The 27,364-nt window shown below is 39.0% G+C and overlaps 2 protein-coding genes across 6 annotated transcripts in view; one reads left to right on the plus strand and one right to left on the minus strand.

The window, feature by feature from the left end:
- The window catches only part of PHKB (phosphorylase kinase regulatory subunit beta), a 231,683-nt gene extending 215,921 nt beyond the window's left edge, over positions 1-15,762 (minus strand). The window contains exons 1-2 of one of the 5 annotated variants that reach the window (XM_018061969.1): positions 15,647-15,762; positions 13,318-13,430 (exon numbers count right to left, since the gene is read on the minus strand). In XM_018061969.1, coding sequence (XP_017917458.1) covers positions 13,318-13,372 — 55 coding nt within the window. In that variant the 5' untranslated portion in view covers positions 13,373-13,430; positions 15,647-15,762. Of the gene's footprint in view, positions 1-13,317; positions 13,431-15,569 lie in introns of all 5 variants that reach the window. The other 4 variants (XM_018061968.1, XM_018061970.1, XM_018061966.1 and 1 more) reach the window with 4 other exon arrangements.
- Positions 15,809-27,364, plus strand: part of ITFG1 (integrin alpha FG-GAP repeat containing 1) — a 294,559-nt gene continuing 283,003 nt past the window's right edge. Inside the window, exons 1-5 of the mRNA XM_005691951.3 lie at positions 15,809-16,229; positions 17,929-18,001; positions 22,881-23,026; positions 24,431-24,488; positions 25,696-25,770. Coding sequence (XP_005692008.3) covers positions 16,022-16,229; positions 17,929-18,001; positions 22,881-23,026; positions 24,431-24,488; positions 25,696-25,770 — 560 coding nt within the window. The 5' untranslated portion in view covers positions 15,809-16,021. The remainder of the gene's footprint in view (positions 16,230-17,928; positions 18,002-22,880; positions 23,027-24,430; positions 24,489-25,695; positions 25,771-27,364) is intronic.

Genomic DNA, 27,364 nt, shown 5'->3' on the forward strand with positions numbered 1-27,364 from the left:
ACGTGAGTCTGAGTGAACTCCGGGAGATGGTGATGGACAGGGAGGCCTGGCGTGCTGCGATTCGTGGGGTTGCAAAGAGTCGGACATGACTGAATGACTGAACTGAACTGAACTGCCTTTCATGTTTTTCCTTTTCTCATCTATTTCTAAGGCTTTCTCAGACAACCATTTTGCCTTTTTGCATGTTTTCCTTGGGTTGTTCTTTTCACTGCCTCCTGTGCAAAATCACGAACCTCTGTCCATAGTTCTTCAAGCACTCCAACAGATCCAATCCCTTGAATCTATTTGTCATCTTTACTGTATAATCATAAGGGATTTGATTTAGATCATACCTGAATGGTTTAGTGGTTTTCCCTACTTTCTTCAATTTATGTCTGCATTTCACAATAAGGAGTTCATGTTCTGAGCCATAGTCAGCTCCCATTCTTGCTGATTGTATAGTACTTATCCAACTTTGGCTGCAGAGAATATAATCAATCTGATTTTGGTGTTGACCATCTGGTCAAGTCCATGGGTCTATTGTGTTGTTGGAAGAGGGTGTTTGCTAGGACCAGTGTGTTCTCTTGGGAAAGCTCTGTTAGCCTTTGACCTTCTTCATTTTGTACTCCAAGGCCAAATTTGCCTGTTACTCCAGGTATCTTTTGCATTCCAGTCCCCTATAATGAAAAGGACATCTTTTGAGGGTGTTAGTTCTAGGAGGTCTTCTGGGTTTTCATAGAACTGTTCAAATTCAGCTTCTTCAGCATTACTGGTTGAGGCATAGACTTGGATTACTGTGATACTGAATAGTTTGCCTTAGAAGCGAACAGAGATCATTCTGTCATTTTTGAGATTGCATATACGTACTGCATTTCAGACTCTTTTGTTGACTATGAAGGCTACTCCATTTCTTCTAAGGGATTCTTCCTCACAGTCACAGATATAATGGTTAGATGAGTTAAATTCACCCATTTCAGTCCATTGGATCATCCACTGGATCATCAAAAAAGCAAGAGAGCTCCAGAAAAACATCTACATCTGATTTATTGACTACGCCAAAGCCTTTGATTATGTGGATCACAACAAAATGTGGAAAATTCTTCAAGAGATGGGAGTACCAGAGCACCTGACCTGCCTCTTGAGAAATCTCTATGCAGATCATTAAGCAACAGTTAGCACTGGACATGGAACAACAGACTGGTTCCAAATAGGAAAAGGAGTAGGTCAAGGCTGTATATTGTCACTGTGCTTATTTAACTTAGATGCAGAGTACATCATGAGAAATGCTGGGGTGGATGAAGCACAAGCTGGAATCAAGATTGCTGGGAGAAATGTCCATAACCTCAGATATGCAGATGACACCACTCTTATGACAGAAAATGAAGAAGCACTAAAGAGCCTCTTGATAAAGGGAAAGAGGAGAGTGAAGAAGTTGGAGAGTGAAGAAGTTTAAAACTCAACATTCAGAAAACTTAGATCATGGCATCCCATACCATCACTTCATGGCAAATAGATGGAGAAACAATGGAAACAGTGACAGACTTTATTTTTCTGGGTTCCAAAATCACTGCGAATGGCGACTGCAGCTATGAAAATAAACGACGTTTGCTCCTTGGAAGAAAAGTTGTGACCAACCTGCTGCTGCTAAGTTGCTTCAGTCGTGTTCGACTCTGTGCAACCCCATAGACGGCAGCCCATCAGGCTCCCCTGTCCCTGGGATTCTCCAGGCAAGAACACTGGAGTGGGTTGCCATTTCCTTCTCCATTGCATGAAAGTGAAAACTGAAAGTTAAGTCGCTCAGTTGTGTCCAACTCTTAGCAACCCCATGGACTGCAGCCTACCAGGCTCACCCGTCCATGGAATTTTCCAGGCAAGAGTACTGGAGTGGGTTGCCATTGCTTTCTCCAGATGCGAAGAACTGAGTCATTTGAAAAGACCCTGATGCTGGGAAAGATTGAAGGCGGGAGGAGAAGGGGATCACAGAGGATGAGATGGTTGGATGGCATCACCAACTCAATGGATGTTGAGTTTGAGTAACCTGCAGGAGGTGGTGACAGACAGGGAAGCCCAGCATGCTGCAGTCCATGGTGTTGCAAAGAGTTGGACACAACTAAGCTACTGAACTGAACTGATGACTTATATTTTTATAAAAATATAAATAATCTATGTGATTTCTTCCATTTTCCAGTCAAGGGAAGCATATATCAGTACACAGAAACTGCTCAAGATATTTAAGCAAGGGGCAAAAGGAAGTCAGAGACATGCAGTTTGGCCCTGGATATGCTATCCAAAGTTAAAGATCAATCAAGAATGCCCTAATCAAGTTGTAAAGTTATTAACACTAGGTTCACTATTTTCCTTCATTTATCATACTACTTTTTTGAATTTGAACTTTGTACCTTTCTGGACTTGACCAGTGGGGTAAATATGTTTAGTGTGAAAATATGTTCTATTCAAAAACAAATGGAAAATAAAGCACTGTAGCAGAGTTGTACATGGGAGAGGAAAGTGGAAAGGTATTCAACAGTGCACTATGCTTAACAGCAGAATCCGGGTTTGTATTTTATCCTTTGGAGAATGGAGAACCACTAGGGAGGTTGATGTAATGGCTTCCTGTGATATGAGCCAAACTTTAGAAAGATAACTGTTGACAGTATGAAAGATTGCAGAAAAGTGGTAAGTCCTAGACACAAGAGTCCACTTTTGGTTAAAACATTCATCCTAGAGCCTTGAATTAAGATAGTGACAGCAAGGATGCAGAAAAGAATGAACATTCAAGAAATATTTAAAAGGTAGAAAAATTTGACTGAGGAAAGGCTTATATTTGGTATATATCTTAGGCACAAATATCAAGCCATATAGAGTAATACAAGAGGAGAATCTAGTGATAAATTTCTTATCCTTAGTTTTTTATTCCTTTAAATAATAATAATTAACCTTACATCCTGCTAGGATTTTTTTTTTTTTAATCCTTGCAGTCACCGAGTAAATGATTATTATCAAAGCTACAAGCCTATTGAGAATTGGGATTAGGTTTGGATGTGAGAGTTGGACTGTGAAGAAGGCTGAGCGACAAAGAATTGATGCTTTTGAACTGTGGTGTTGGAGAAGACTTGACAGTCCCTTGGACTGCAGGGAGATCCAACCAGTCCATTTTGAAAGAGATCAGCCCTGGGATTTATTTGGAAGAAATGATGCTAAAGCTGAAACTCCAGTACTTTGGCCACCTCATGTGAAGACTTGACTCACTGGAAAAGACTCTGTTGCTGGGAGTGATTGGTGGCAGGAGGAGAAGGGAACGGCAGGGGATGAGTTGGCTGGATGGCATCACTGACTCGATGGATGTGAGTCTGAGTGAACTCTGGGAGTTGGTGATGGACAAGGAGGCCTGGCGTGCTGCGATTCATGGGGTCGCAAAGAGTCGGACACGACTGAGCAACTGAACTGAACTGAACTGAACAAGTTAATTGTGCTTTATTGAGTATTTTCATGAAAACGTGATAATATACCAAACATGAGGATCTCAGAACTGATAGACAAACAGATAAAAACTCATAAAAGGATTCCCCAAAGCAAAGACAATTACTGTCAGAACTATGTAAGTTAAGCAAATAAGCAAGTATTTTAAATACCTCTTTATTACAGATATTTAACATGGACAATTCATTGTTATCAGGAGACCATTTAGAAGATGTTTAATACAAAAAAGGTAAAGGTCTAAAATCAGCTTGCTTATATCAGCCATATTTTAAAGGCTCAATCTGAATGGAATAAATCCTTTCAAAGCAAAAAATAAATATATTAATAGAAATGATCAATGCTTTCTACCAATGCCTAGCATAATACCAAATGACATTATGTTTAAAAACTAAAATCTTTAAAAGTTATTTTTAAATAAGATATATTTTTTAAATGTCCTTAGAAGTATGAAAGTTGGAGATGTCACACAGTGGGACATAAATATATAAGCAAAGCCTAACGATTAATGATGAACAGTGCATTTTCTCCAGAGCTCCAGGTTTCCTACTATAAATTTCTAGGTGAAGTCACTTAACAAACCCATAGCTCCAGAATGGTCAAAACCTAAGTGTTGCCCAGTTTGGAATCAATCAGCCATGGGTTGCTTTGTTCAAATCTTATCTCATATATTGTTTTTGCTTAAAGAAAGAGAATATAGTAAGGCCATCTACATTAAAATAGCATGATCTACGGTCAAATCATATACACACACACCACACACACCCCTGCACACAGGCTGCTTGATACCTGAGCCAAATTTCCATCCTTGAAATAAATATAACAGTAAATGCTTCTATCAGAATATTAAAAATCAAACATCACAGGTTTATCAGTTCAGTTCAATGACCTTAATTTTTAACCTGATTTGCACAACTGTCATTTGTTTACAAAGATAAAAATTCATGACAGAAACATATTCAGAGTACACGAAAAAAGAACATGAAACTGAAATCAGCGTAAACTAGAAGCTGTTAAAAAGTTTAGACAAATTATTAAAATTAATAATCAAAAAGAATAACCTGTCCTGTGTGTTACTGAACAATACATGTCCGTGTGCCTGATGCACTGCTGCTGCTGCGAAGTCGCTTAAGTCGTGTCCAACTCTGTGACCCCATAGACGGCAGCCCACCAGGCTCCAGTAAGGCCAAATAATATTAAAACACTGGAGTCTGGAAGAGAGAAAGGTTTATTACTGGGTCATGCAAAGAGATGGGTGGCTCATGCCCTAAGAACCTCAAACTTACTGAAAGCTTTCATCAAAGACCTTTAAAAATCAAAAGGTGAGAAGGGTGTGGTTAGTTGTTTTGCAAACTTTTGGTGTCATATTTGTTCTTGAAGTTAGGTCACAGTCAGATGACAATATTTCTGTAAACCTCTACCAAAGAAAGTTACTCTCTGTTCTAACAAGAAAGGGCCAAGGCCCAAGGCCTTGCTTTCTCCTTCCAAGGTCCTAGCAGTGGTTAAGAGGAGGTGGAGCTCAGCTGGGAGCTCCCTCAGGGCCAGATCCCCAGACTTTGCCCAGCAGTCATCTCTGAGGGAGCCAGGTGCCCAACACAACTGGCCCTAGGCTCCTCAGGCCACCTGTATAGTGAGGACCAGGTCCCACAGACTGTGACCCAGCCAGACTGCCATTGCTATTAGGCAGGATAGGGGAGATTAGGATAGAGGAGAGGTTTACCACTGTCTCAAGGCCTGGGTCAAGACCAGTGGATGGCCTAGGTGAGGGCTCTGAAGCCCTACAGAACACAGCCCTAAGCTTGTTCTCCTGGCCCCCCAGCTCACCTGCTGGCCCAAGGCTGGGTGAGCTGGAGAGCTTCCCAGAGAAGGCCAGGATCCGCCTCTTACCTCACTCTCCACCTCACAACCACCACTCCATTGTTGTCTAATTCCCCTCACTAACTGTCACTCCTGAATAGTTGGCTGCTTATAGGTGGGGCCCACAGCTGTGCGGTCCAATAGCTGAGCAGGACCACTAACAGTTGCTCACTGACAGCGGCTGCTAGTGGGCAGGACACACTGAGGCACCAACCAATGGCTGAGCAGGACCCATTGCCTGGTGACAGGGTGCAGAGTAATGAGGCAGAGCAATGGCTGCTGTACTAAGGCCTGAGCGCACTGTGCTCTGTTACATACAGACTAAAAACTCCACAGAAAAGAACAGTTCACTGACTGAAGCAGCCAAAGTCATCTTTTCAGCATAACAGTGATTTATAACTATAATCAACCATCAGGTATCTGTGATCAAAATTCAAAAGTTAATGTAACCACATTGGAAAAAGTATAATTTAAATATATAGAAATTTCTTCAGTGGCTCACCTGCTGGAAGAGGATAGAAATGCAATTATGAATAGAAGTCATGCACCTGAGAAAAGCATGTTTTCAAAACATACAAGAAAGAGAAAGAACTCATATATGAAGGACTATCCAAAGCTCAACTGCCCAGTCCCAACCTCTGGGCCTGTTCTTGCCAGTCTACATTCTCAGCTTTAACCACAGACTAAATCTATCACACCAATAATAACATGACCAGGGCTTAAATATTTGAAAAACTTCAAGTCCTATAAGACTTGAATCTTAAATGGTTGAAAAGGAAGGCCATGGAAATGGTATGAGGTTATTGATAATGAAGTACAACAATTAAAACAATAAGCTTTAAAAAATTTTATAACAAAAACTAATTGATGTATATTTTGAAAGACAAAACTAATTATGTAAAGTTTGAAAGATGACAACACATATATCAGAACCCATAAAAATAGCCAATTTCAATTACATACATAAAAAGATTCTGATTCTGGAAGTCCCTTAATATATCATATCTGTTCATCAATAAAAAGCAATGTCCTCAAGAAATTTGTGAAATATGAACTGAAAGAGAATCAAGAAATTAAAAATAAACTAGTTCTTTTCAAATGACTAAGATAAAGTCACATCATTGTTGGTAAAAAGAAACTAATAAAATCTAACTAATAAAAACTAAGAAAAAAAATACTAAAATAAAAACCAGCAACAATGTTTTCACCTTTTTAAAACAACTGTTAATCAAGGCAGCCAAGGCCAATTGTGACAAAAATAAGAACAAGTGCAAATTTATTAAAAACATATCATAGAAAACTACAATGAACAATCAAAAAGCATTTATTGAATTTTTAAGACCAGGTATATAACATGTGCAGTTACAGTTTCCTTTTATGTATTTTCTAGTCTAGGATTACTTTCAAATCTCTTTGGGTCTATCTTCAAGACTCAAAAAAAAAAAAAGACATATCTTAATATCTTAATTTCATAAGTTTTACCAGTAAAAACAAAGGAATATTTACATCTCCTACAAACCCAATATCTTCTAACAGGTAAATCAAATGTTTATATCTCTTTCAGCCTAAACTGAGAAAGATATGGCAGCTCTTGGTGTGGTCCTCAGAAACAGAATGGTTAACCTCCACTTTAAAATATGCACAAATAATGTAAAAATAAGATGTAAATCTATTTGCTAGACATAGACACAGAAAATTTTCCTGTATTAAATTTGGCCACATCCTAAAAGTTACTCTGTTGAGTCAAAGATACATACAAAAATGATAGATGATCAAGGCAGCCAGTTTCTGAATCTAGACTGAATCTGTTCTGATGACAATCAGTATTTGTGCTTTCACTGTCATTTATTATCAAAGAAGGACTGAGTGTCCCATATGCCTAGCACTGCTACTCTTAATTGCTAAATGTAGAGATAGGAACAGAGAGCATATGGCTTCTACCATGAGGCTGCTCCCTGCCTTCTTACCACTTTCCAATTTATTTGCATAATAGCCAGAGGATCTTCATAAAATATTACTCAAGTCTTATCACTCTGTTATTTCAAATTTTCCATAGCTTTCCCTTCTGATTACAGTAAAATTCAGGTATTTTCAAGCTTCCCAGCACCCTCCCCCTCACAGTCATCTTCTCTTTCCTATTACTGTCATTCATAATGTTTTGTCCTTTAAGGGTACTATTCTCAAATATCCAGCTCTATCTACCCCCAAGATCCTGTACTAGGACACTCTACCCCAACTTCTCATTTGACTCCTATATCCTCCTTCAGCTGAAATGTCACTTTCAGAGATGCCTTCTCTGAAGCCCCATGCTAATCCTGCAGAAAATACAGAGCTGACAAGTGGTGCTTGTCATCCGGTCAGAGGAGTAACGGGATCAGTTCTTTATTTTAGAAAAATAAAAGCTTGTAGAACAGACTAGGTAGAGAGGTGGTACAATGGGAGGTGATGGCTATAGGTAGCAAAGTTAAGTAGGAAACAACTACTTGTTAGAGACTATAGACATGCAAAAGCACTGAAGTCATCTTTAGCTTTGCAAAAAGTTCCATCAGGTTATAAGCTCCTCTTTAAGACCTTTATCAATTATCAGCATCTCTAAGACTGGAATTAAGATTGTCCTTTGGTATCCACCAGTGATTGGATCCAGGACCATATCACCCCTGCCAATCACACCAAAAACCATAGCTGCTCAAGCCCCTTAAGTAAAACAGCATGGTTGTGTTGGCCTTCTTCTTTCTCAGATTGTAGAGCCAACAAAGGGCCAACTGTATTACAGAATTTCCACAACATCAGAGAGATCCACTAAACATTAGTTAATTTGACATGAGTGAGTGAGAGAAGAGCAGTGAACATTTCCAAGATGCAAGCAATAATCATTCTACCACCCTAATGGCAGGAAGCAAAGAGGAACTAAAGAGGCTCTTGATGAAGGTGAAAAAGCTGGCTTAAAACTCAACATTCAAAGATCATGGTATCTGGTCCCACCACTTCATGGCAAAAAGATGGGGAAAAAATGGAAACTGACATAATTTATTTTCTTGGGCTCCAAATTCACTGCAGACAAAAGATGCTTGCCTTGGAAGAAAAGCTATGACCAACCTAGAGAGCATATTCAAAAGCAGAGACACCACTTTGCCAACAAAGGTCCATATAGTCAAAGCTATGGTTTTTCCAGGAGTTATGTATGGATGTGAGAATTGGACCATAAAGAAGGCTGAGCACTGAAGAACCGATGCTTTCAAAATGTGGTGCTGAAGTAGACTCTTGAGAGTCCCTTGAAAAGCAAGGAGATCAAACCAGTCAATTCTAAAGGAAATCAACCCTGAATATTCATTGGAAGGACTGATGCTGAAGCTGTGGCTCCAAAGAGCCAACTCACTGGAAAAGACCCTGATTCTGGGAAAGACTGAAGGCAGGAGGAAAAGGGCGCAACAGAGGATGGCACCATCGACTCAATGGACATGAGTTTTAACAAATTCCAGGAGGTCGTGAAGGACAGGGAAGCCTTGCATGCTGCAGTCCACAGGGTCGCAGTGGGACACAACTGAACAACTGAACAACAAATGACAGAGAAAGAGAATAAGGTTTAAGGCCAATAAGATTCATGCCAAGATAGTTAAATGATACCATATGGCTTCTATTTTCTAAATCTTGTAAGATTTCAGGGCAGGATATAGTAAGAAGAGATCAGAGTTCCCAGCAGGAAACAATTTACCAGTGCTCCTCAAAATTCCATCCTACATGAAGGGAACCCATAACAAATCCAATATAAACCAAATATCTCTTCTAATTGTATATAATGATGGTACTCCTTGCTGTCTGACAAGAGTTTCTATGGAAACGCTCAGAAACAATTTCCTTAGAGTTGCAATGATTACAAAAATGAACAGACTTAGATTAAAACAAGAGGTAGATTCTGTTTTAATCTGATTCCATCCAATTGTATTTTATCATGACTAGCCCTCTTAATCAAATAACTTCCATGAGTTTATGTCAAAATAAGGGAAAGTGATAAGCAACCATGTTTGCTTTTGTAAAATCAGTCTTAAATACCAAACCAGCAATATTGTTAAACACACATTTTTAGGAAAGATAAAAAAAGAGAATTTATTGGGCAGCTACTAAATATTAATTTATTTTAATTGGAAGCTAATGACTTTACTTAGCTTAAAGCTCAGCTTTCAGAAAACTAAGATCATGGCATCTGGTCCCATCACTTCATGGCAAATAGGTGGGGAAACGGTGGAAACAGTGGCTGACTTTATTTTTCTGGGCTCCAAAATCACTGCAGATGGTGACTACAGCCATGAAATTAGAAGATGCTTGCTCCTTGGAAGGAAAGTTATGACCAACCTAGACAGCATATTAAAAAGCAGAGACATTACTTTGCCAACGAAAGTCCATCTAATCGAGGCTATGGTTTTTCCAGTGGTCATGTATGGATGTGAGAGTTGTACTATAAAGAAGGCTGTGTGTCAAAGAATTGATGTTTTTGAACTGTAGTGTTGGAGAAGACTCTTGAGAGTCCCTTGGACTGCAAGGAGATCCAACCAGTTCATCCTAAAGGACCTCAGTCCTGGGTGTTCATTGGAAGGACTGATATTGAAGCTGAAACTCCAATACTTGGCCACCTGATGTGAAGAGCTGACTCATTTGAAAAGACCCTGATGCTGGGAAAGACTGAGGGCAGGAGGAGGAGGGGACGACAGAGAATGAGATGGTTGGATGGCATCACGACTCGATGGACATGGGTTTGGGTGTACTCTGGGAGTTGGTGACGGACGGGGAGGCCTGGCGTGCTGTGGTTCATGGGGTAAGAGTCAGAGACGACTGAGCGACTGAACTGAACTGAACTGAATTACTTTACAATATTGTGGTGCTTTTTGCCATACATCAAAATGAATCAGCCACGGGTATACATGTTTCCACCCCATCTTGAACCCCCCCCTAAACACACACACACCCTCCTCTCTCCCCACCCCAATCATCTGGGTTGTCCCAGAGCACCAGCTTTGAGTGCCCTGCTTCATGCATTTAATCCTCACAATAATCCCTTCAGTAAGTTTTATGACCCTTATATTTACAGAGAAGGAAACCAAGTCTCAAAGATGTAAAGTAACTTGCTCAAAATCAAACAAATAGTAAACAGAGCCAGGATTAGAGTCAGGAATAGCTGAACACAAAATGTGTATGCTCTCCTTAGGCTCTTAGAAGGTGCCACAACACGTAACAGCTCAGAAACCTCAGGCCTACGGTCTCTTTTAGACAAAAACCAAAAAACAAAACCCTCAGTAAGTAGTTGACTATTATATTAGGCTGAAAATAAGCCTGCTATATAAGTGACCAGAAAGAAGCAAGTGTCAGACACACAAAATAAAAAGTTGAGTTCTGCCCAGAATATACAATAAAATCTGACCAGGTATTGATATGCCCCTTCAAAATCAAATCAAATTAACCAAAGAACTTAAAAAGAAGTAAGTAATGAAAAAAACTCAAGTCACATGCTGATAAAGTCCTTTAGATGCTAATAAACATACGGAGCCAAGATAGAGATAAACCAATGATCCATTGCAGGGTATGACTTTTCAAATCATCTTATCATCTAAGAATAAAACTAAAAATGCTGAAACATTTCTTACCCCATCACAAAATGCCATAACAATTACTACAAATACCTGAACTGTAATGTCAATTACAGTGATTGCCCTAGCTGACTAACTCTGCTAACCTAATACAGAACTGCAGTAGTCAAATGAGAAACGGAAGCAGTCTAAGTTACTGGATGCTACACTCTTTACCTAGTAATTAGTTAATTCATTTTGGTTGTGGAATTTGCCTATAAATTCATTGTCCTGTATGCTTTGCCCAGAGGTTCTTTAAAGAAAAACCTGGAGATCAAGATCCCATTTTGGATTTTAGCAGTCAAAATAAAGAAAACATCTTCAAGCACAGCACATACTGACACATCAGCAGTCACAGCACAACTCAAGCATGCACACACAGAAATGAAGGACACACTAAATTCAATAAAGAGTAGAAATAAAAAGAAACATAGCAGAAACAAATCCAGCAGGGATAAAGAGGACTGGAATGCATAAAATAATCTAGGTATATTTGAAATTAATTTTCCAAAATGAAGGTACTAGCTTTCACTTTTGGTAACACTGAATAGTTTCTAGCCAAAGGTACTTAGGAAAAGCTCAGCTATAAACACAAGACATGCTTTAAAATGATTGTTAAATGAAATCACACCGGTAAACACTCTCCCACAATGATAACGTCCAAGGAACTACAATAGCAAAACACAAATCATTTCCAACATAAATGCAGTATTTCCAAATTAGTAAATAAACTATGCAAACCACTCTATTTAACAGATAAAAGTTTTAAGTATTTTTTACAGTCATCACTAAGTTTTGGTTAGACAAACCCTAAGTGTCACTACTGAAAGTAATTTTTATGGAATCTATCTTCTAAAATGGTTTATAATGATTAAGTTTGGTATTTTTCTATTTTGTTTCTGGGCTCATTCTATTTCCAATTTAATAATATGGTACTAAAAAACTTCTTGTATATGGCTTTAAACACTGTGCCAGTTGCACAGTTCTTAGGTCTTGAAATCTTCAGGACTGCTGATATATAAAAGCATACCTTTAGCAATCCATTACCCCATAGCTACTGAATGACTCTGCCAGTGCCGAAAATCCACCAGCTCTTATTAGGAAAGCCAAGACGGAAAACAGAGCCTGGTGCTTAAAAGAAAGTTCAGTTCAAAGATAGATGTCCTGATGTTCTCCTAGTTCAAAAATTAAGTCAGAAATCAATTGGTAATGTTACATATACTATTTTGTCATTTAGCACATGACAACTGAAGACATGGATCATTTTCCTTCCTTAAAGCATAGGCTTTGTTTACTTCTATTTGTGATTCTTCTCTAAGGTCTTGTCTATCTGTTCTTCAAGAATTTTCCCCTTCATCTTGCCAAAACAGGATTTGAAATACAAATCAAAATAAGTGTGTGGGGGCGGGGGGAGGGGGGAAGAGAGGAGGGAGAAACCACTTCTGAATGGTTATGGTGAAGCCAAAAACAATTTTTCACTGCTAACTGGCTCATCTCACATCTACCTGTTAATACGTCCTGAGGTTTGAATATTCTGCTTAAGGCACACTAAAGACAAAGCTATCTCTAGCCAATAGGCTTTACCCAGTGTTCAAGCACAGAACAGTTCAAATGGCCCAAGGTGGCTCAGTCTTCATTTCAGCTCCATGGCCACTTAACAAAGTCCTTCTATTTAGGATACATTCAAAGGCCTGGGTTCCTAATGGGAATCCATATGTAGTATTTTCTGAATGCATGGACCTCTTCCAGATTTTTTTTCAAAACCCAAAACATTCACCTGGGAAACAATTCCCCAGCTTTAATCCAACTTGAAAATGGTCTCTAAGAGCCAGTGCACCAGCACCCCTCCAAGCTAAGGAAGCCATGGGACAGAAGGCAAACCATGGGATAGAAGACAAACCACAAGGCCTTGAAACGTAATAGTTTCAGGACCTGGGACAACTGCTTCAATTCTGCGGGCTTCTCTTTCCTGTGAGAATGCATATAAAAATACCTACTTCACAGGGAGTTAATGAAGAGAAAATAATTGGAACGTTGATCAAAAATTTCTAATTTGTAAAATTTATTTTGTTATGCAAAAAGACAAAAATTACTGAAGAAGCATTTTATCTAAAAGGTGACAATTAAGCCTCCCAGATACTGAAGAATGGCCCCTGATCAAATAGAGTGTTAAGGCAGGGGCTCCACTCTGCACTTCTCAGGCCTCTTATACCACAGACCACATTCAACACAGTGCAAACTTGAGCTCAACAATAACAGAAATGGTGCTCAGGCTTGGGCCCACCAAAGATAAAATAAAAACCAAAATGATATATGGTGATAGCAACCTTCAGAAACAAATATATTTAAAATTACTAAGTGACCCTTTTGGGGTCTCCACACTTACCAGACCTTAAGAAAGCTGGTGGAGAAGGGACGACTGGATCAGGTGAGCTGGCCATTTCAAATTGTTGACTCTAATCATAAGCGTCGCAGGCTAAACTATAGCAATTTTCAAAACTGTTTAGTGAAGGTTAGAAGCAATCAGCGTTAGATTAATTGAAAGCAGTGTGAGCAGTTATTAACATGATGCAGTGTGCAACAAAGGCAATAACTGAGGCTCATTATAATTTTATTTTCTCTTTTATGACTAGAAAATTTGATTTTCTTTGCTTTGATAAATTACATTTGCTTATATGGATGAGGCAGGAAATATGTAATGGCCACTTATTAAACACTACATAAGAGCAGCATCCTCTCTTGAGCAGTGAAGTGATTATGCTACCATGTAACAATGGCTCAGAACTTTGTAGTGGTGTGTATATCTGAGTCAGGTTAGTCCAAGTTTCAAACAAAACTGTTTATACACTCCTCTAAAAGTAACAAACAGAATTCGGAGAACTCAGCGATTCACTTAAGAAACTTTACAGTCTACACAGTTATAGAAGACTCTGAAACCTCAACTAATTTGGAGGGATCTCCAATGGTATCTTTTACTGCTGCGATGTAAACATATAGGAACATCCAACACTTATACAATGTATTCAATTACTTCCTACATGAAAGTGGATTTAAGTGACCACATTCAACAATAGTTAAGACAGAGAAGGTAGGTTTTCAAAGCTGACTGTTAAGACATGCAGTTCAGAGAAAATTAAAACTGGAAAAGAAAATAAACCCTATATATGTGTATTGGAGACATGCAGTTCAGAGAAAATTAAAACTGGAGAAGAAAATAAACCCTATATACGTGTATTAGAGAAAAAGAGAAACGCTGTAAAAATATACGTTGAAGGTAGGGCTCAGTTTCCTGTAAAAAAACTCCAGTTACTCTCTTTGATGGGATATTATCAACCAAACAAAACTTTTTATAGCCCAGACAGACTCATTGCTAGTGGTCAACTAAATAATTCAATATGACACAAAAAATTTGAGAACAGTGTGAAACAAAACATATGTGACTACTGTACATAACTGTATTGATTCTAAAATGTACTAAGGATTAGTTTTTGAAAAATTCTCTCATACTTCAGTGGTAGTTTTTCTATAACCCTAAGTAAATACGTGCAGAACTATTTTTAAGGTTTAAAACAGAATGAAATAAACAAGAAACACTGAATTTCTCCTGTATGATTTATTAGACACTGACTTTAAAAAAAAAAACAAAAAAGCTAGGCACTCTGTTGTTTGCACAACAGACAACTAAGAACTTCATAAATGGGAAAAGCCAAAACATAATGGGGTGGTTATTAGCTGTAAAAAATAACAACAAACTGAATACTAATGCAAATGCAGAGTTAGCTTTCCTAGAGCTGTGTTTTTTACTGTTATTAGATTATCAACTTTGACCTTAGCTAACTAATTTATATAGTAACAACAATAACTAACAAATAATAACAATCCTTCAAAAGGGAAGATTGTTAGTTGAAGAGTGGTCATTCCACAATCTTTCCTGTATACAGGGGCACTTTTTAGCTAGAGATTACATCTAGCCAGGAATAAGAAGTTTCAATCCTGGCTCTCAGATGAGTTACCAGCCAAAAGTGCTAACTTCAAAGTCGTGACTTTGCAGTTTGAACAAGTCAGTTCAGGACACTTGAACTGTTATAACTGCCTGCGCAGCGTCTTCTGACCTAGGTGGCATCGGGTTTGGGAGCCACAGCTGAGAACTAGGTGTCCTGGGGCCACTCGCCCAGGGAAGGGGCCCACTTCCTTCTGAGCCTTAACTATGCTCAGGTGACATCCTTCACTGCCTGAGGCCCCGGCCCCCTCAATTTCTGCCATATAGGCTAGAGCTCAGAACTTGTGATGTAAAAAGGAGATACAATATAAGGCAACAAGCAAACGCCGGTTTTCTAGGACCAGACCCTAGTCATAATAATGAAACTGCTCTGACTTTCTTCTGGGAGGAATACAGGCACGAACAGCAGGCTGTCGAACGTGGTCGCCGTCTGATTTCTAAGTAAGAAGACTCCAGACTAAGTCGGCACCACCACCTACTTTTCGAGGGGGAGCACACGCGAAATATAGCTGGGGAAGCAAAACGGAATAAAGGTGGGGCCACCACCTCATGGGGGAAGACATCAAGAGAAAGTCAGGGACCACCGTCCGCTTTCTAAGGAGAAACTCGCGGGCACGGGTTCATTCTAGGACCCCTACCTGCCTCCCGCCCAAAACGCTAGAGGGGGAGCACCCCTGTGGTGCGAGGGAAGGGGTGGCGTCCCAGCCAGCCAAACCTGAGCGCTTGGTCCGGGCTCTTCGCTCCAAGACCTTCCAGTTCACTTCGGCCATGAGCCCCGCCATCGCGCTCGGGCCGCCGCCTTGGCCACCACCCCCGGGGCCGCCTGTCAGCTCCGCCCAGCCGGCCCCGCCCCCCCCGCGCGCGACACTGTCGGGAGGCGCACCGGCCGGAAGTGAGCTGAGGGCCAGCTTCAACCTAGCCCCGCGGCCTCCCAAGCGTCAGAGGGGCAGCCCTAGGGGAGAGTAAGAGAACCGGCCGCGGTCGTACGGGCGTCGGAGCTGCGCTCTTTCTCTCTCTGCCGGCGGCACGGTGCTTTCCGGCTGCCGTTAAGCGCGGCAGTGGGCCGGCGGGCTGGGGCGGAGGGGCTGCCATGGCGGCGGCGAGCCGGCTGCCGGACTCTTGGGTGCTGCTGGCCCTGCTGCTTGGGAGGCTCGCGCTGCTGGGAGTCGGGCCGGTCCCGGCGCGGGCGCTGCACAACGTCACGGCCGAGCTCTTTGGGGCCGAGGCCTGGGGCACCCTGGCGGCCTTCGGAGACCTCAACTCTGACAAGCAGACGGACCTCTTCGTGCTGCGGGAAAGTCAGTGCTTGCCTGGCCCCTCTCTGTCCGCGTGCCCCTCCCGGTGTTCCCCACGCCCCTTGCCTGGGGGGGCCGGTTCTCCTCCTTTTCCCGGCCCTTCTGTGGCAGCCCTGTCTTTCTCCTTTTATCTCCAGTTTCCTTGACAACCCCCCCCCCCACTTTTTTTTTTTTTACTATCTTTTCCAAACTCTGGTCTTGGATTGACCACTTCACAGTTTGACCGCACTAGAAACACCCCAGGTTTTTTTGTTTTGTTTTCTTGAGAAGACCGCGACCTTCACTCAGGCACCCCGCCCCCTTCATAGAATCACCTGCCTTCCAGAGTCCTTCCTGATCCCCAGGAGTCTTTCTAGCTTTCTATACGTTCCTTCCCAAGGCCCCTTCATTCCTATTTGCCTTACTTCCTCCGGTCTCCCTTCCTTTTTGATGAACTGGAAAAGGTGCAACTTGATAATTTCCTCTGGTAAAGAACTTCTCCCTACCTCCTAATTAATCTAATTCAGCCTCCACTCCCTTTGTCTGGGTCCCAGCTTTCTTTGAAACTACTATTCCTTCCCAAGAACTGAACACACCATTAACTGAAGTATTTTGCAGGCACCACTAATAAATAAACCCAGTGTCTCTTTGGAAGAGGATTCTCAAACTGCAGGGTTTTCTCCTTCCTGAGTTGCCTAGTCTTTTGTGTGCAGAAGACCTCCTTGCTTTGGCCACCACCCTCTTCTTCCAAATCTCTGCTTTACTTTCGAGCTTAAGGTTCTTGGGAGTTCTTTGGTTTAACCATCGCTAAACTATTTTTTGGTAAATCTTGATGGTGACAGTGGGCAGTAGAGGGTCTCAGTATTCTTGAGTACCCAGAAAACAGGTTCTATTTAAGGTCAAGGCTGTGAAAGAAGGAAGTGAAGCACTTATACAAAGTTTGACAGGATCTTGGCCCAGATCTCTTGGAGTCCTTTCTGGGACCCTAGAGCTTCTCGTGGACCTTGGACCTTGGGTATTTCCCCTGTTTTTATATGACTCCAGTTTCTGCAGGAAGGGGGCAGACTCCCTAACCTATATAGCTGCTCCATCCAAAGTGGAGAGAGACTCTCCCTTTAACTTCAAAGATAACATGTGTTTGGCTAAACAGTTTGAAAAGTCTGTTCCAGTGAGTGCTCTTTGAACTCCAGAAATGCTTGGGGCAGGGGGAAGGGTGGGGGTGGATCTTTAGGAGCCAAAAGGGACTGGTCTTGGAGGATTCATTTTTTTTCTGCTTAAATACGAAATCACACCCTTGTTTCTAGTCAAATGCCTACGGTAAGAAGTTACTGTGTTTTTGGTGTGACACATCTGTGCAATGAACTGAGCATAACACCCTTATAAGAGGTTGAGTTGTTAGGTTTGGGGAGGGTATGACTTAACACAGGCATATTCTTTAAATGCTTCCTCTAAGTCAGTCGATCTGACTGCTAGGAGGAGGCAGGACCGAGTATATTTTCCATGTTAATCTTTCTAGTTTCTCTGCTGCTTTGAATATTGAATTTGTTGTATACTATTAGGAATCACCATTCCGTTAGTCTGATAGGCATCCTCGATAGGGCAGACAAACTGGAGTAAAATAAAACTTTTCTTGTTGAAAACAGCCTAGAAAGCTTCTTGTAACCACTGATTAGATGTCTTAATGGGAAGCATTTTTCTAATGTTACATATTTGCCTCTTTTAGGAAATGACTTAATCGTCTTTTTGGCAGACCAGAATGCACCCTATTTTAAACCCAAAGTAAATGTATCATTGAAGTAAGTACAGATGTGTGTGTTTCTGTAACATTGTCATTGTAATAACATGCAGTAACCAATTGCATTGTTTTTGAAATCAGTTTTACTCTAATATGATGTCATGATAGAAAACCACTAGTTATGAGGTATGAAGCAAGTAACTTGTTAGGAAAATTAGTTAACATACAAAAATTTAAAGTTAATAAATAATTTTGAGTGGATCCAGGTCTGTTCCTACATAAGCACCTTTCAGACCCTTGTGATCTGATATGCTCTCTTAAATGTCTTAGAGATTGTCCCTCATCCTGAGTGTGCCTGTGGGAACAGCCTGCTCTCAGGCTCTTCAGGTCAATTTTGCAGTCTGAAAGAGGAGTTTGCTGTGGGGTCAGTGACTTCTGTTTTAATTTTTTCCTTATTGACTGGTAGGTGGTGACTGCTAGGAGACTAACTGGTTACTTTTGAGGAAATTCCAATCAAACTGAATTTTTTCAGTGTTCAAATAATTGTCCTGTTTTTTATATATATACGTATATGACTGGCTTTGCATGAAACACAGTGACTCATTCAAAGTGAGCCAACAGTTTTGAAATTATAAGAAGCAAGGATTGAATCGCTGTCTGGAAGAAGAGATGAGTCAGTGCAGGCTAAAGTGGTAGCTTCTAGAAAGATATGGAACTTGAGCTTGACCTTAAAATAGGTAAAATTTAGGTGAGGGCTTTCAGTTTTCAGGATACAGCATTAATAAGAAATGGCAGTAAAAAACAGCATGTTGTGAAGAGAAGATGAAAAAATTTGCCTGACAGAAGTAGAGGGTATACTTTGGAGAGAGATGGACTAGGAAGATGAGATCAAGTCAGACTGCTGCTGCTGCTGCTGCTAAGTCACTTCAGTCGTGTCTGACTCTGTGCGACCCCATAGACGGCGGCCCACCAGGCTCCCCCGTCCCTGGAATTCTCCAGGCAAGAACACTGGAGTGGGTTGCCATTTCCTTCTCCAATGCATGAAAGTGAAAAGTGAAAGTGAAGTCGCTCAGTCGTGTCCGACTAGTAGTGACCCCAGGGACTGCAGCCTACCAGGCTCCTCTGTCCATGGGATTTTCCAGGCAAGAGTACTGGAGTGGGGTGCCACTGCCTTCTCCGTAAGTCAGACTAAACCTTCATAAATATCAGCATTGACCTCAGTCCCATGAAAAATGAAAATCGTTGCAGGTTCTTGTTTGAAGGAGAGGTGATAAAAACGGTATTTTAAGTTGTTTGATTTACTTGTAAGTCATTGCAGGATGAATTGCTGTGTAGAAAGATCAGATATTACTTCAGAAGCTGTTCCAAAAATTTAAGAAGTTCACATGTGGCCTAATGAGTCCTGAGATTCTTTAATATTTAACTTAAATTCAAACATGGAAGATTAGAAGTTAAGGCAATTTATGGGCTGTTAAAGATTTGGGTTCCACAGAGGTTTGTTTTTTTTTTTTAATCCCAATTAATTTCTTTTTCTTTGATTAATGTAATGTCATTTTATATACTTACAAATATAGAAATTCTTGTATTTATTTAGTATACTTTTCAAAAAATAACTGTCCTTCACTGTTTTTCCCCTGCTCCTCTGTTCCTCTCTCAAACACAGCCACATTTAAAACTTTGAGTTGTTTTGGTGTTTATTTCCATATTTTGGGGCTTCCCTAGTGGCTCAGAAAGTAAAGAATTTGCATTGTTGTACTCCTTTGCAATCTGAACTCTCATGCCCTAGGCCTTCTGCAGAGTCACTGTTTGGAGATTTTTCCCTTTGTTATTGGTTGATCCCTATTTCTTAGATCCTGTACCATTTTGTTCTTTGCTTCTTCATTTACTTCACTGGAGTGTATCCTTCTAGAAATTTGGAAATGGGTATGTCCTTCCATTTCCAAACCCTTTTTCTATTCACTCTTTGATTGACCTATAGTCTTCTAGCTTCATAGGTTGCTGATTTAAAATCCATTGCTGTTCTTTTTCCTAATCTTTCAAATATAGCTTGTTTTATTTTTAATTTTAGAAGCTATTAGGGTGTCTTCTTTATCCCTTTTTTCTGAAATTTCATGGTATGTATTGGTATATACTGCTTTTCTTTTATTATTCTGGGCAGTAGATGGGCCCCTTCAAGTCTTCTATACCTGGGAGATTTTTGAAATGTTTTAATTTCTCTGATTATATTTTTGTTTTCTCTTTAAGAAATCCTTTCTAGTTATTGGATTGCCTAACTCCATCCTTTATTTCTTTATTTCATTTGTGTCTGTCATTTTGTGGGTTTCCCCCCAACCAGGAATTCTTAAGTTTATCTTGGGCCTTTTATTGGATATTTTTATGTTAGCTGTCATTTGAAGTGAAAGAAGGTTTATTCAGGGGGGAAGCAGAATCCATATGCAGACTGTGGGCTGTCTCTGATCCAGGAAAGGCCGTCTGTTATATTTTTTAATCTCCAAGAAGTTTTCTTTGTTCTTTTATTATTCTTTTGTCTTAGCATGCTATTCTTTTTTTTTTAATGGATACATTTTCTTCTCTTACGTCCTTAAGTATAGTTTTGAAGCTTTGTTTTGTTCACTATTATCTGTTTGTTTTTTTCAGATTCTTTATTGCTATTTGTTTGACTCTCTTTAATACTCAGTTTTCTTTAAAAGGCAGTTAGCTCTTTATTAAACTTTATTAAGAATAAAGTACTAAAGAACTCATTGGAAACTCTGCATGGTGGGATTTGTCTCTTGCCCTGTGGATATGTTCCTGGCTGACGGGCATCCTAGGGATTTGGCAGAGCTGGGATCAAAGGCCCATCTATTCCTTTTGTTGACTTTCCATTAACTCCCTGTTTTTAGCCTTAGACCAATATCTTACCATCTCCTGAAACTTAAATCTCTGACACTGAAACTTCCCAGAAATAAACTAGTTGATGCCTTGCTGAGCAAGAGGGAAAAGGAACCATCACAGGCCTTCAGTTAAATCTCTTTCCAGCCTTGCACCTTATTTTTGTCATCTGATATTTCTGAAAGGTTCTTCAAGGCAAAAAGCTTCTTGAGCCTGTTCTCTAAGCACTTCAAGCTAAAGTGTATATAAGCTATACAGTTGAACATTGAATGACATGGGTCTGAAATGCATAGGTCCACTTATATACATACTTTTTTCCACTAAATACATACTGCAGTACTATGCTGTCCACAGTTGGTTGAATCTGTGAATGCAGAACCGAGGATGTGAAGGACCAATTGTAAAGTTATATGTGGATTTTCAGCTGGTCAGTGTCCTTAACCCCACGTGTTCTTCAAGGGTCAGCTCTTGTTTCCTTGCCCCCTGTAAAGTCAGGTAGCATCTCTCCATCTGCTGTGTCCTTTCATGATCTCTTTGTCTTTGAGGGTTATGCTTAAAAAAAAAAATTCATTCCATATAATCTTAGTAAGTTCTTTGAAAAAAGAGATCAATGCATATCACAATCTGTTATTTTTTAAAGTTCAAATTCCTATTTTTAGAGCCATAAAGAAGCAAGGCAATTTTAGGAATGAAGCTGGTTAGGATAAGTTCCCATCTAGTCCTTTGTAATGTATTCCTGTCTATTTCAGGGTAGCTTTTGACTGCAAATCATGGATTTATTTGAAGAAGTATTACTGTCAAGTATGTGCAGCAGATGCATGACTGCACATGCACACATGCACAGGTGCACAACAGGGTATGCACTTACATGCAGCTTGCTACATAGTAGCATGTGCAGTTACTGTGGCATCATTTTTAAAGACCAGCTATTTTTCAGGGAAAGGTTAAAGTATTTTCAGAATACTTTGAGGAAACTGGCATTACAAAAAGTATTTTATCATAATGAGAATCAATTTTAGAGGACAACAGAATTCCAGCTATTCCATTTAAGTAGCTGTTTAACTTAGAAAGCAACTTAATTTCTCCAAACTTCAGATTCTTGGTCTATTCAATAAGAAAAACAGTACCTATTTCAGGTAATGGAGATTATCAGATAATAATAATAGCTGTTAAGTACTTGATATAATATCTGAGACATAGTAAGTAGCTGTATTAAGATAAAGCTATTATATATTTTTTCTAAATCTTATCATTATCAGTATTTTCCTCATTTCACTGTAAAACCTGTTACAAATTTTTTGTATTCATGATGTCATTTAGAAAATAATTATTCATAGACTATTTGGAAACTGTCTTGCTATTTGTTCTTAAGTATAATTAAATATAAATAGAATTTAAGGCCTAATTTGGTTGGGTCACTCAGACAACATTATGACCATACTCCAGAATTTCTTTTTTAAATTTTTCAAGGTTAATATAAACCATTCTAGAATATTTTATTTTTAAAGATGTAGAACTAGGTATGTATATCTTGATAGTTTATTGCCAGGTTTGGTCAAAAGGAACATATTTTTCATTATGAATCTTGAAAAGCTTTCAGAAATAAAATGATTATTTCAAATCTGCATTGAAATCCAAAATTAAGTAATTTTTAAATAATATCTTTTATAAAATGACAGTGATACTGATTCATGCTTTAACAATTGATAATCAGCCTCCGTTTGTATAAACATCATTCATGGGTCCTGGTATCTGACAAAACAACTAGGTGAAAGGACTAAGTCAACGCTTAAACATAGAACTGCACTTCCTCTTAATAAATACTTCAGTTTTTTCTCATTTCTTAAGACTCTCTGCATTCATCCTGAATTCTTTCATAGTCCAAGGAAGCCTACATACGTGAAGGATGATAAACTATTAAAGAAGACAATGAAATTAATCAGTTCTGTCAATTTTTGTATTTTGCATTGAAAATATTTTTGCATAGTATAAATATAAAAGTGTCCTTTTCTATTATAGCACTACTGGAATGTTTGTTTATTAAAATGTTTGTTTGTTTGTTTGTTTAGTAATTACAGTACATTGATAACCAGTGTAGTCCCAGGAGATTATGATGGAGATTCACAAATGGATGTCCTTCTGACGTATCTTCCCAAAAATCATGCCAGTGGTGAATTAGGAGCTGTTATCTTCTGGGGACAGAATCAAACATTAGGTGAATTTGTTTTAATTGTCTTTTAATATTTGTCTCTGGATATTAAAGGAAAAACATGCTTGGTGTTCTTAGGTAAATGTAACAAAAATAATGTTCAAAAATTAGTTCAAAAATGCAGTTCTTGTGTGTTAGTAATTGTCTCTAAAAATCTTCTTTAAAGTCTGTTTTCTCATTCTCCTTTTTCAACCTAGAAGTGATCTGCAGTCAACTCTAGGGAGCAAAATCCATTCTTGTTAGCTTAAGGAAGAGAAATTTATTAAAAGGTTTTTTTTATGCTTTACAGAGTTATTGGGTTGGCTGAAGAACACACACTAAGTTGAACTTTCAGGAACAGTTCTCAAAGCCTTTGAAGAAGCTACTGCCCTTTTACCATCAGAAAGCAGCCAACAGGTGCTCCCTCAGTACTTAACAATTCAGTGATCAGACTTTTAAGACAGAAATGGCAGAAATACAGCCTTCGCCCCATTCCTGCCTTGCAAAACCCATAGTGTGTCTAATTAGCAGGGCTCACATTTTATTCAGAATCTTAGATGCAAGGATGTCTGAGAAATACTGTTTTTGGTTTCTGGTCTCCTCAGTACAGGAAAGCACAAAAAGGTTAAATGTTGAGAGTCTGTCTACCATGCATGCGTGCAAAGTCGCTTCAGTCATGTCCAACTCTGTGCAACCCTATGCACTGTAACTCGCCAGGCTTGTTGTCCATGTGATTCTCCAGGCAAGACAGTCTACCATGTCTTCTCAGGAATCTTCAAATCTTATCTGAAAAACCAGTTAATTACACCTGAATGGGCAATTTTGTTCATAGAACCAGATTTCAAGGACTGAGGAGAGGAGAGCATGGACATTTTAGAATCAAGTAGTTTTGACATATTGGGTTCTTTACAGCAAAATCTTAATTGACAGCTGCTGTAGTGGTAAACCGTATATAAAGAAGACTCATGTAAGAGATTTTCAGAATGAAGACTCAAAAGGAAGTGATTATAATGCTGCTATCTTCACTGTAGTATGAAAGTGAAAGTGTTAGTCTCTCAGTCGTGTCCAACGCTGTGACCCCATCAGGCTCCTCTGTCCAGGCAGTTCTCCCAGTAAGAATACTGGACTTAGTTGCCATTCCCTTCTCCAGGGATCTTCCATACCCAGTGACTGACCCTATGTCTCCTGTATTGCAGACAGATTCTTTACTATCTAAGCCATCAGGGAATCCCATAGACTTTCCCAATAGTTTATCTTTACAAACCTGATGTCCACTTAAGTTACAGTGTCTCATTAGTGATTAATGGTGAAAGCTGGAATTAGTTAGAGATGAATCTTGGAAAGAGTAAAAGATTATTCTTGTCCCTGAGTACAGATATAAAAAAGAATATAAAATGCCTGTTCATTTATGTATTTTCTTTTCTTTTACAGATCCTAGCAATATGACCATACTCAATAGGACTTTTCAAGATGAACCACTAATTATGGAGTAAGTATGTGCTTGCTTCCCTTTAGATGATTTTAAACTTACAAACATAAAATAAAATCTTTCATGTAGGAAAATACTTTGCTCAGTCGTATTGGCTCTGTATTCATTCTCCCTTTAAAGCTGATAGGGGCCTGCCCTCTTAATTATATGATATTTACTTGCCATGGTGGAAGAAAGTGAAAAATGAAATTCATTATTTTGGAAAAAGAAAGAGATTTGTCTTTTTGGTTTTGTCTTAATAGTTTTGAATGTGTCCATGATGGATCTTTATTGATCCTAGCCATGTCCTTATTCAGAGAACTAAGATAACTATTCTTGGATAAAACTGTTTGTTAGTGCTTGATTGACAAATATGAAGGGTAGAGGATTTCCTCTAGTGACTTAGAACTATTTTTATATTAAGGAAAAACTTTGTCCTTTTTTACAGCTCTTGCTTAGTATTATCATTTATCTCCTCGAAGTAGACTCTTGTACCAACATAAGGTTAATTCAAATAGCTGTTAGGATTCTGATAATGATATAGATACTGTCTTGGGGACTAAACAATGTACAGTCACATTCTTGCTTCCAGTGCTGCCTTTTGTACAGTTATTAAAATCATAGTTGTACTTCAGTAGGTCAGTGACTATTAGAAGCCTGAACTTTAATCCATGGATTAATCTTTGAAAGGTTCTCAGCTTGATTTATCTTATAATTAGGTGTTTCTCATTGTTGTTAAAATATTCAATGGCTAGTATAAATTTTTACACCATCTTAGGGATTACTTTTGTGGGTTATTTCCCCTAAGCCCATCTGACTAAATAAGGAGGAGGGTCATGATTCTGAAATTACAGTTTCCTTATTACTCAGAGATAGGCTAGACTATGCAGAGGCTACAGACAACACCGAAATCTCACAACAGAAGTTTATTTCGTGCTCATACTGCATGTCCATTGTGGGTCACTGATAGTCTGTGCTCTTTTGCTGGCACTCAGAGTGTCTTGCAGGCCCTATCATCTGTGGAGCTGGGCCATCTGAAACACGTTGTTATTGCACAGGTGGCCAGAGGGTCCAATAACAAAAGTTAAACTTGTCACTTCTGACATTCAATTGACTACAACAGGTACAATTGTGTGTTTACCACACCTAGCCAATGTTTTCTTTTAATTAAATTGAAAGTGAGAATTTAATAGAATAGCTGCTTAATGTTTTAATGTTTTCTTTTCAGCTTCAATGGTGACTTAATTCCTGATATATTTGGTATCACAAATGAATCCAGCCAGCCACAGATACTATTAGGAAAGTGAGTAAATATGATTATAACCATGTAATTAATGGTACATGTTGGTGATAGAGGGACTGCGTGTCTGTATGAACTGATTGCTTTTACCATTGTGGGGGAAACCCCATCTTATTGGAAATCCTTAATTTTTAAAGGACATTTGGTCAACATATAAATTTCCTCAAACAGTATGAATTTGATCTGCCACTGGTTTCTGTGTAGAGCCAGTTTAATCATTTTCCCTCTGGAAATTAGAGATACAAACTTTGCAAGTCTCCATTTAAATATCGGTTCATTAGATGTTCTTAGAAATGGAAAGATTTAATCTGAATACTATGGATAGCTACCATCTTGGTTGATTTTCCACCTTACTCATGTTAACTCCCATATGTTTACTGATAAGCTGTGTTCCTTCTGTGTTCAGAGAGCAATTAATATTGCCTGAAAATGTAAATATTTCTCTCTAAGCTCTGGAAACTTTTCCATGTGTACTCTATCCTTGACCAGTATGTGTACTTGTGCATATCTAAGAATGCCACTCTCAGGGAAAACTACCTATGATTTGAAGATTTTCATTATAGTTCCTCTAGATTTGGATGGAACTGTCCTCCTAACACAAGAGTTGATGATAGCAAGATACTTTTCATGAGATACCTTCAACTTGGTTAATGTTTTCTATATTTGATGAAGTACACATTTTAAGAGTACAGAATACTTTTTTTTTTTTTTTCCTACTTTCCAGCAAGTTCAGGAAACCATCCTTATCAATTTGTCTTCCCAAGTACTATAAATCTAATGAATTTTTCTTCTGGGTTTTGGAGAAGTAATGTATTTTTATGATTAGTTTTCAAAATGTGATTCACAGGCACAAAGATGACTAAATTGTCAAAATTTGAGCTATTCCGAGGCAAAACTATCACATTTTCTGTCCCTTTTCTTTTAAAGTTCTCAGTAAAGAATATGAGTGTTCTTATGCTAGTCATAGTGACCTTTTAAAGACTTATTGTGCTTTTTCAATGAGAAACCCGTTTTTCTCTCAAACTTTGAAATCTGTCTGGAAGAGCACACTGCTTGAGAGAGCAACTGGATGTGGATCTTGCTTTGGCTCTGCAGCCACCCGAGAGGCACTGAGTGTGGATGTGGCGCGGCCACAGGCCACTCCCCTGCTTGTTTACCTGGGGTAGACGTGTGATTGAGAATGTGGTGGTGATTTCTGGTCTGGGTTGTTTTATGGTAATCTCTGTTATTTTATGATAATCTCCATTTTAGTGACAGAAATGCTTGGAATATCTTTAATATGATATGGCTTGACCTTATTAAATTTAAATTTATGAAACAGTTATTATAGATAATTGAAAAATTACTGCCTAGAAAAAATAACTACCTAGATATTGTGTGATAATGTCATAAATTATTTATTTGTTCTGACTTCTAGATGAGAGTGTATTTGTCCTCTTATGCTTCTTTAAAAACTTATTCTGCCTGAAGATATATTCACTTTTACTCTTTCATACATTATACTCTTATATACTACAGTATACTGGAGTAGTACTCTGCTGTTTCAAGATATTTATCATTTAAACTTCAGTTACAGATTAAACAATAGTGGGTAACC

This window comes from Capra hircus, chromosome 18, assembly GCF_001704415.2.
Source record: "Capra hircus breed San Clemente chromosome 18, ASM170441v1, whole genome shotgun sequence".
Classification (NCBI taxonomy): Eukaryota; Metazoa; Chordata; class Mammalia; order Artiodactyla; family Bovidae; genus Capra; species Capra hircus.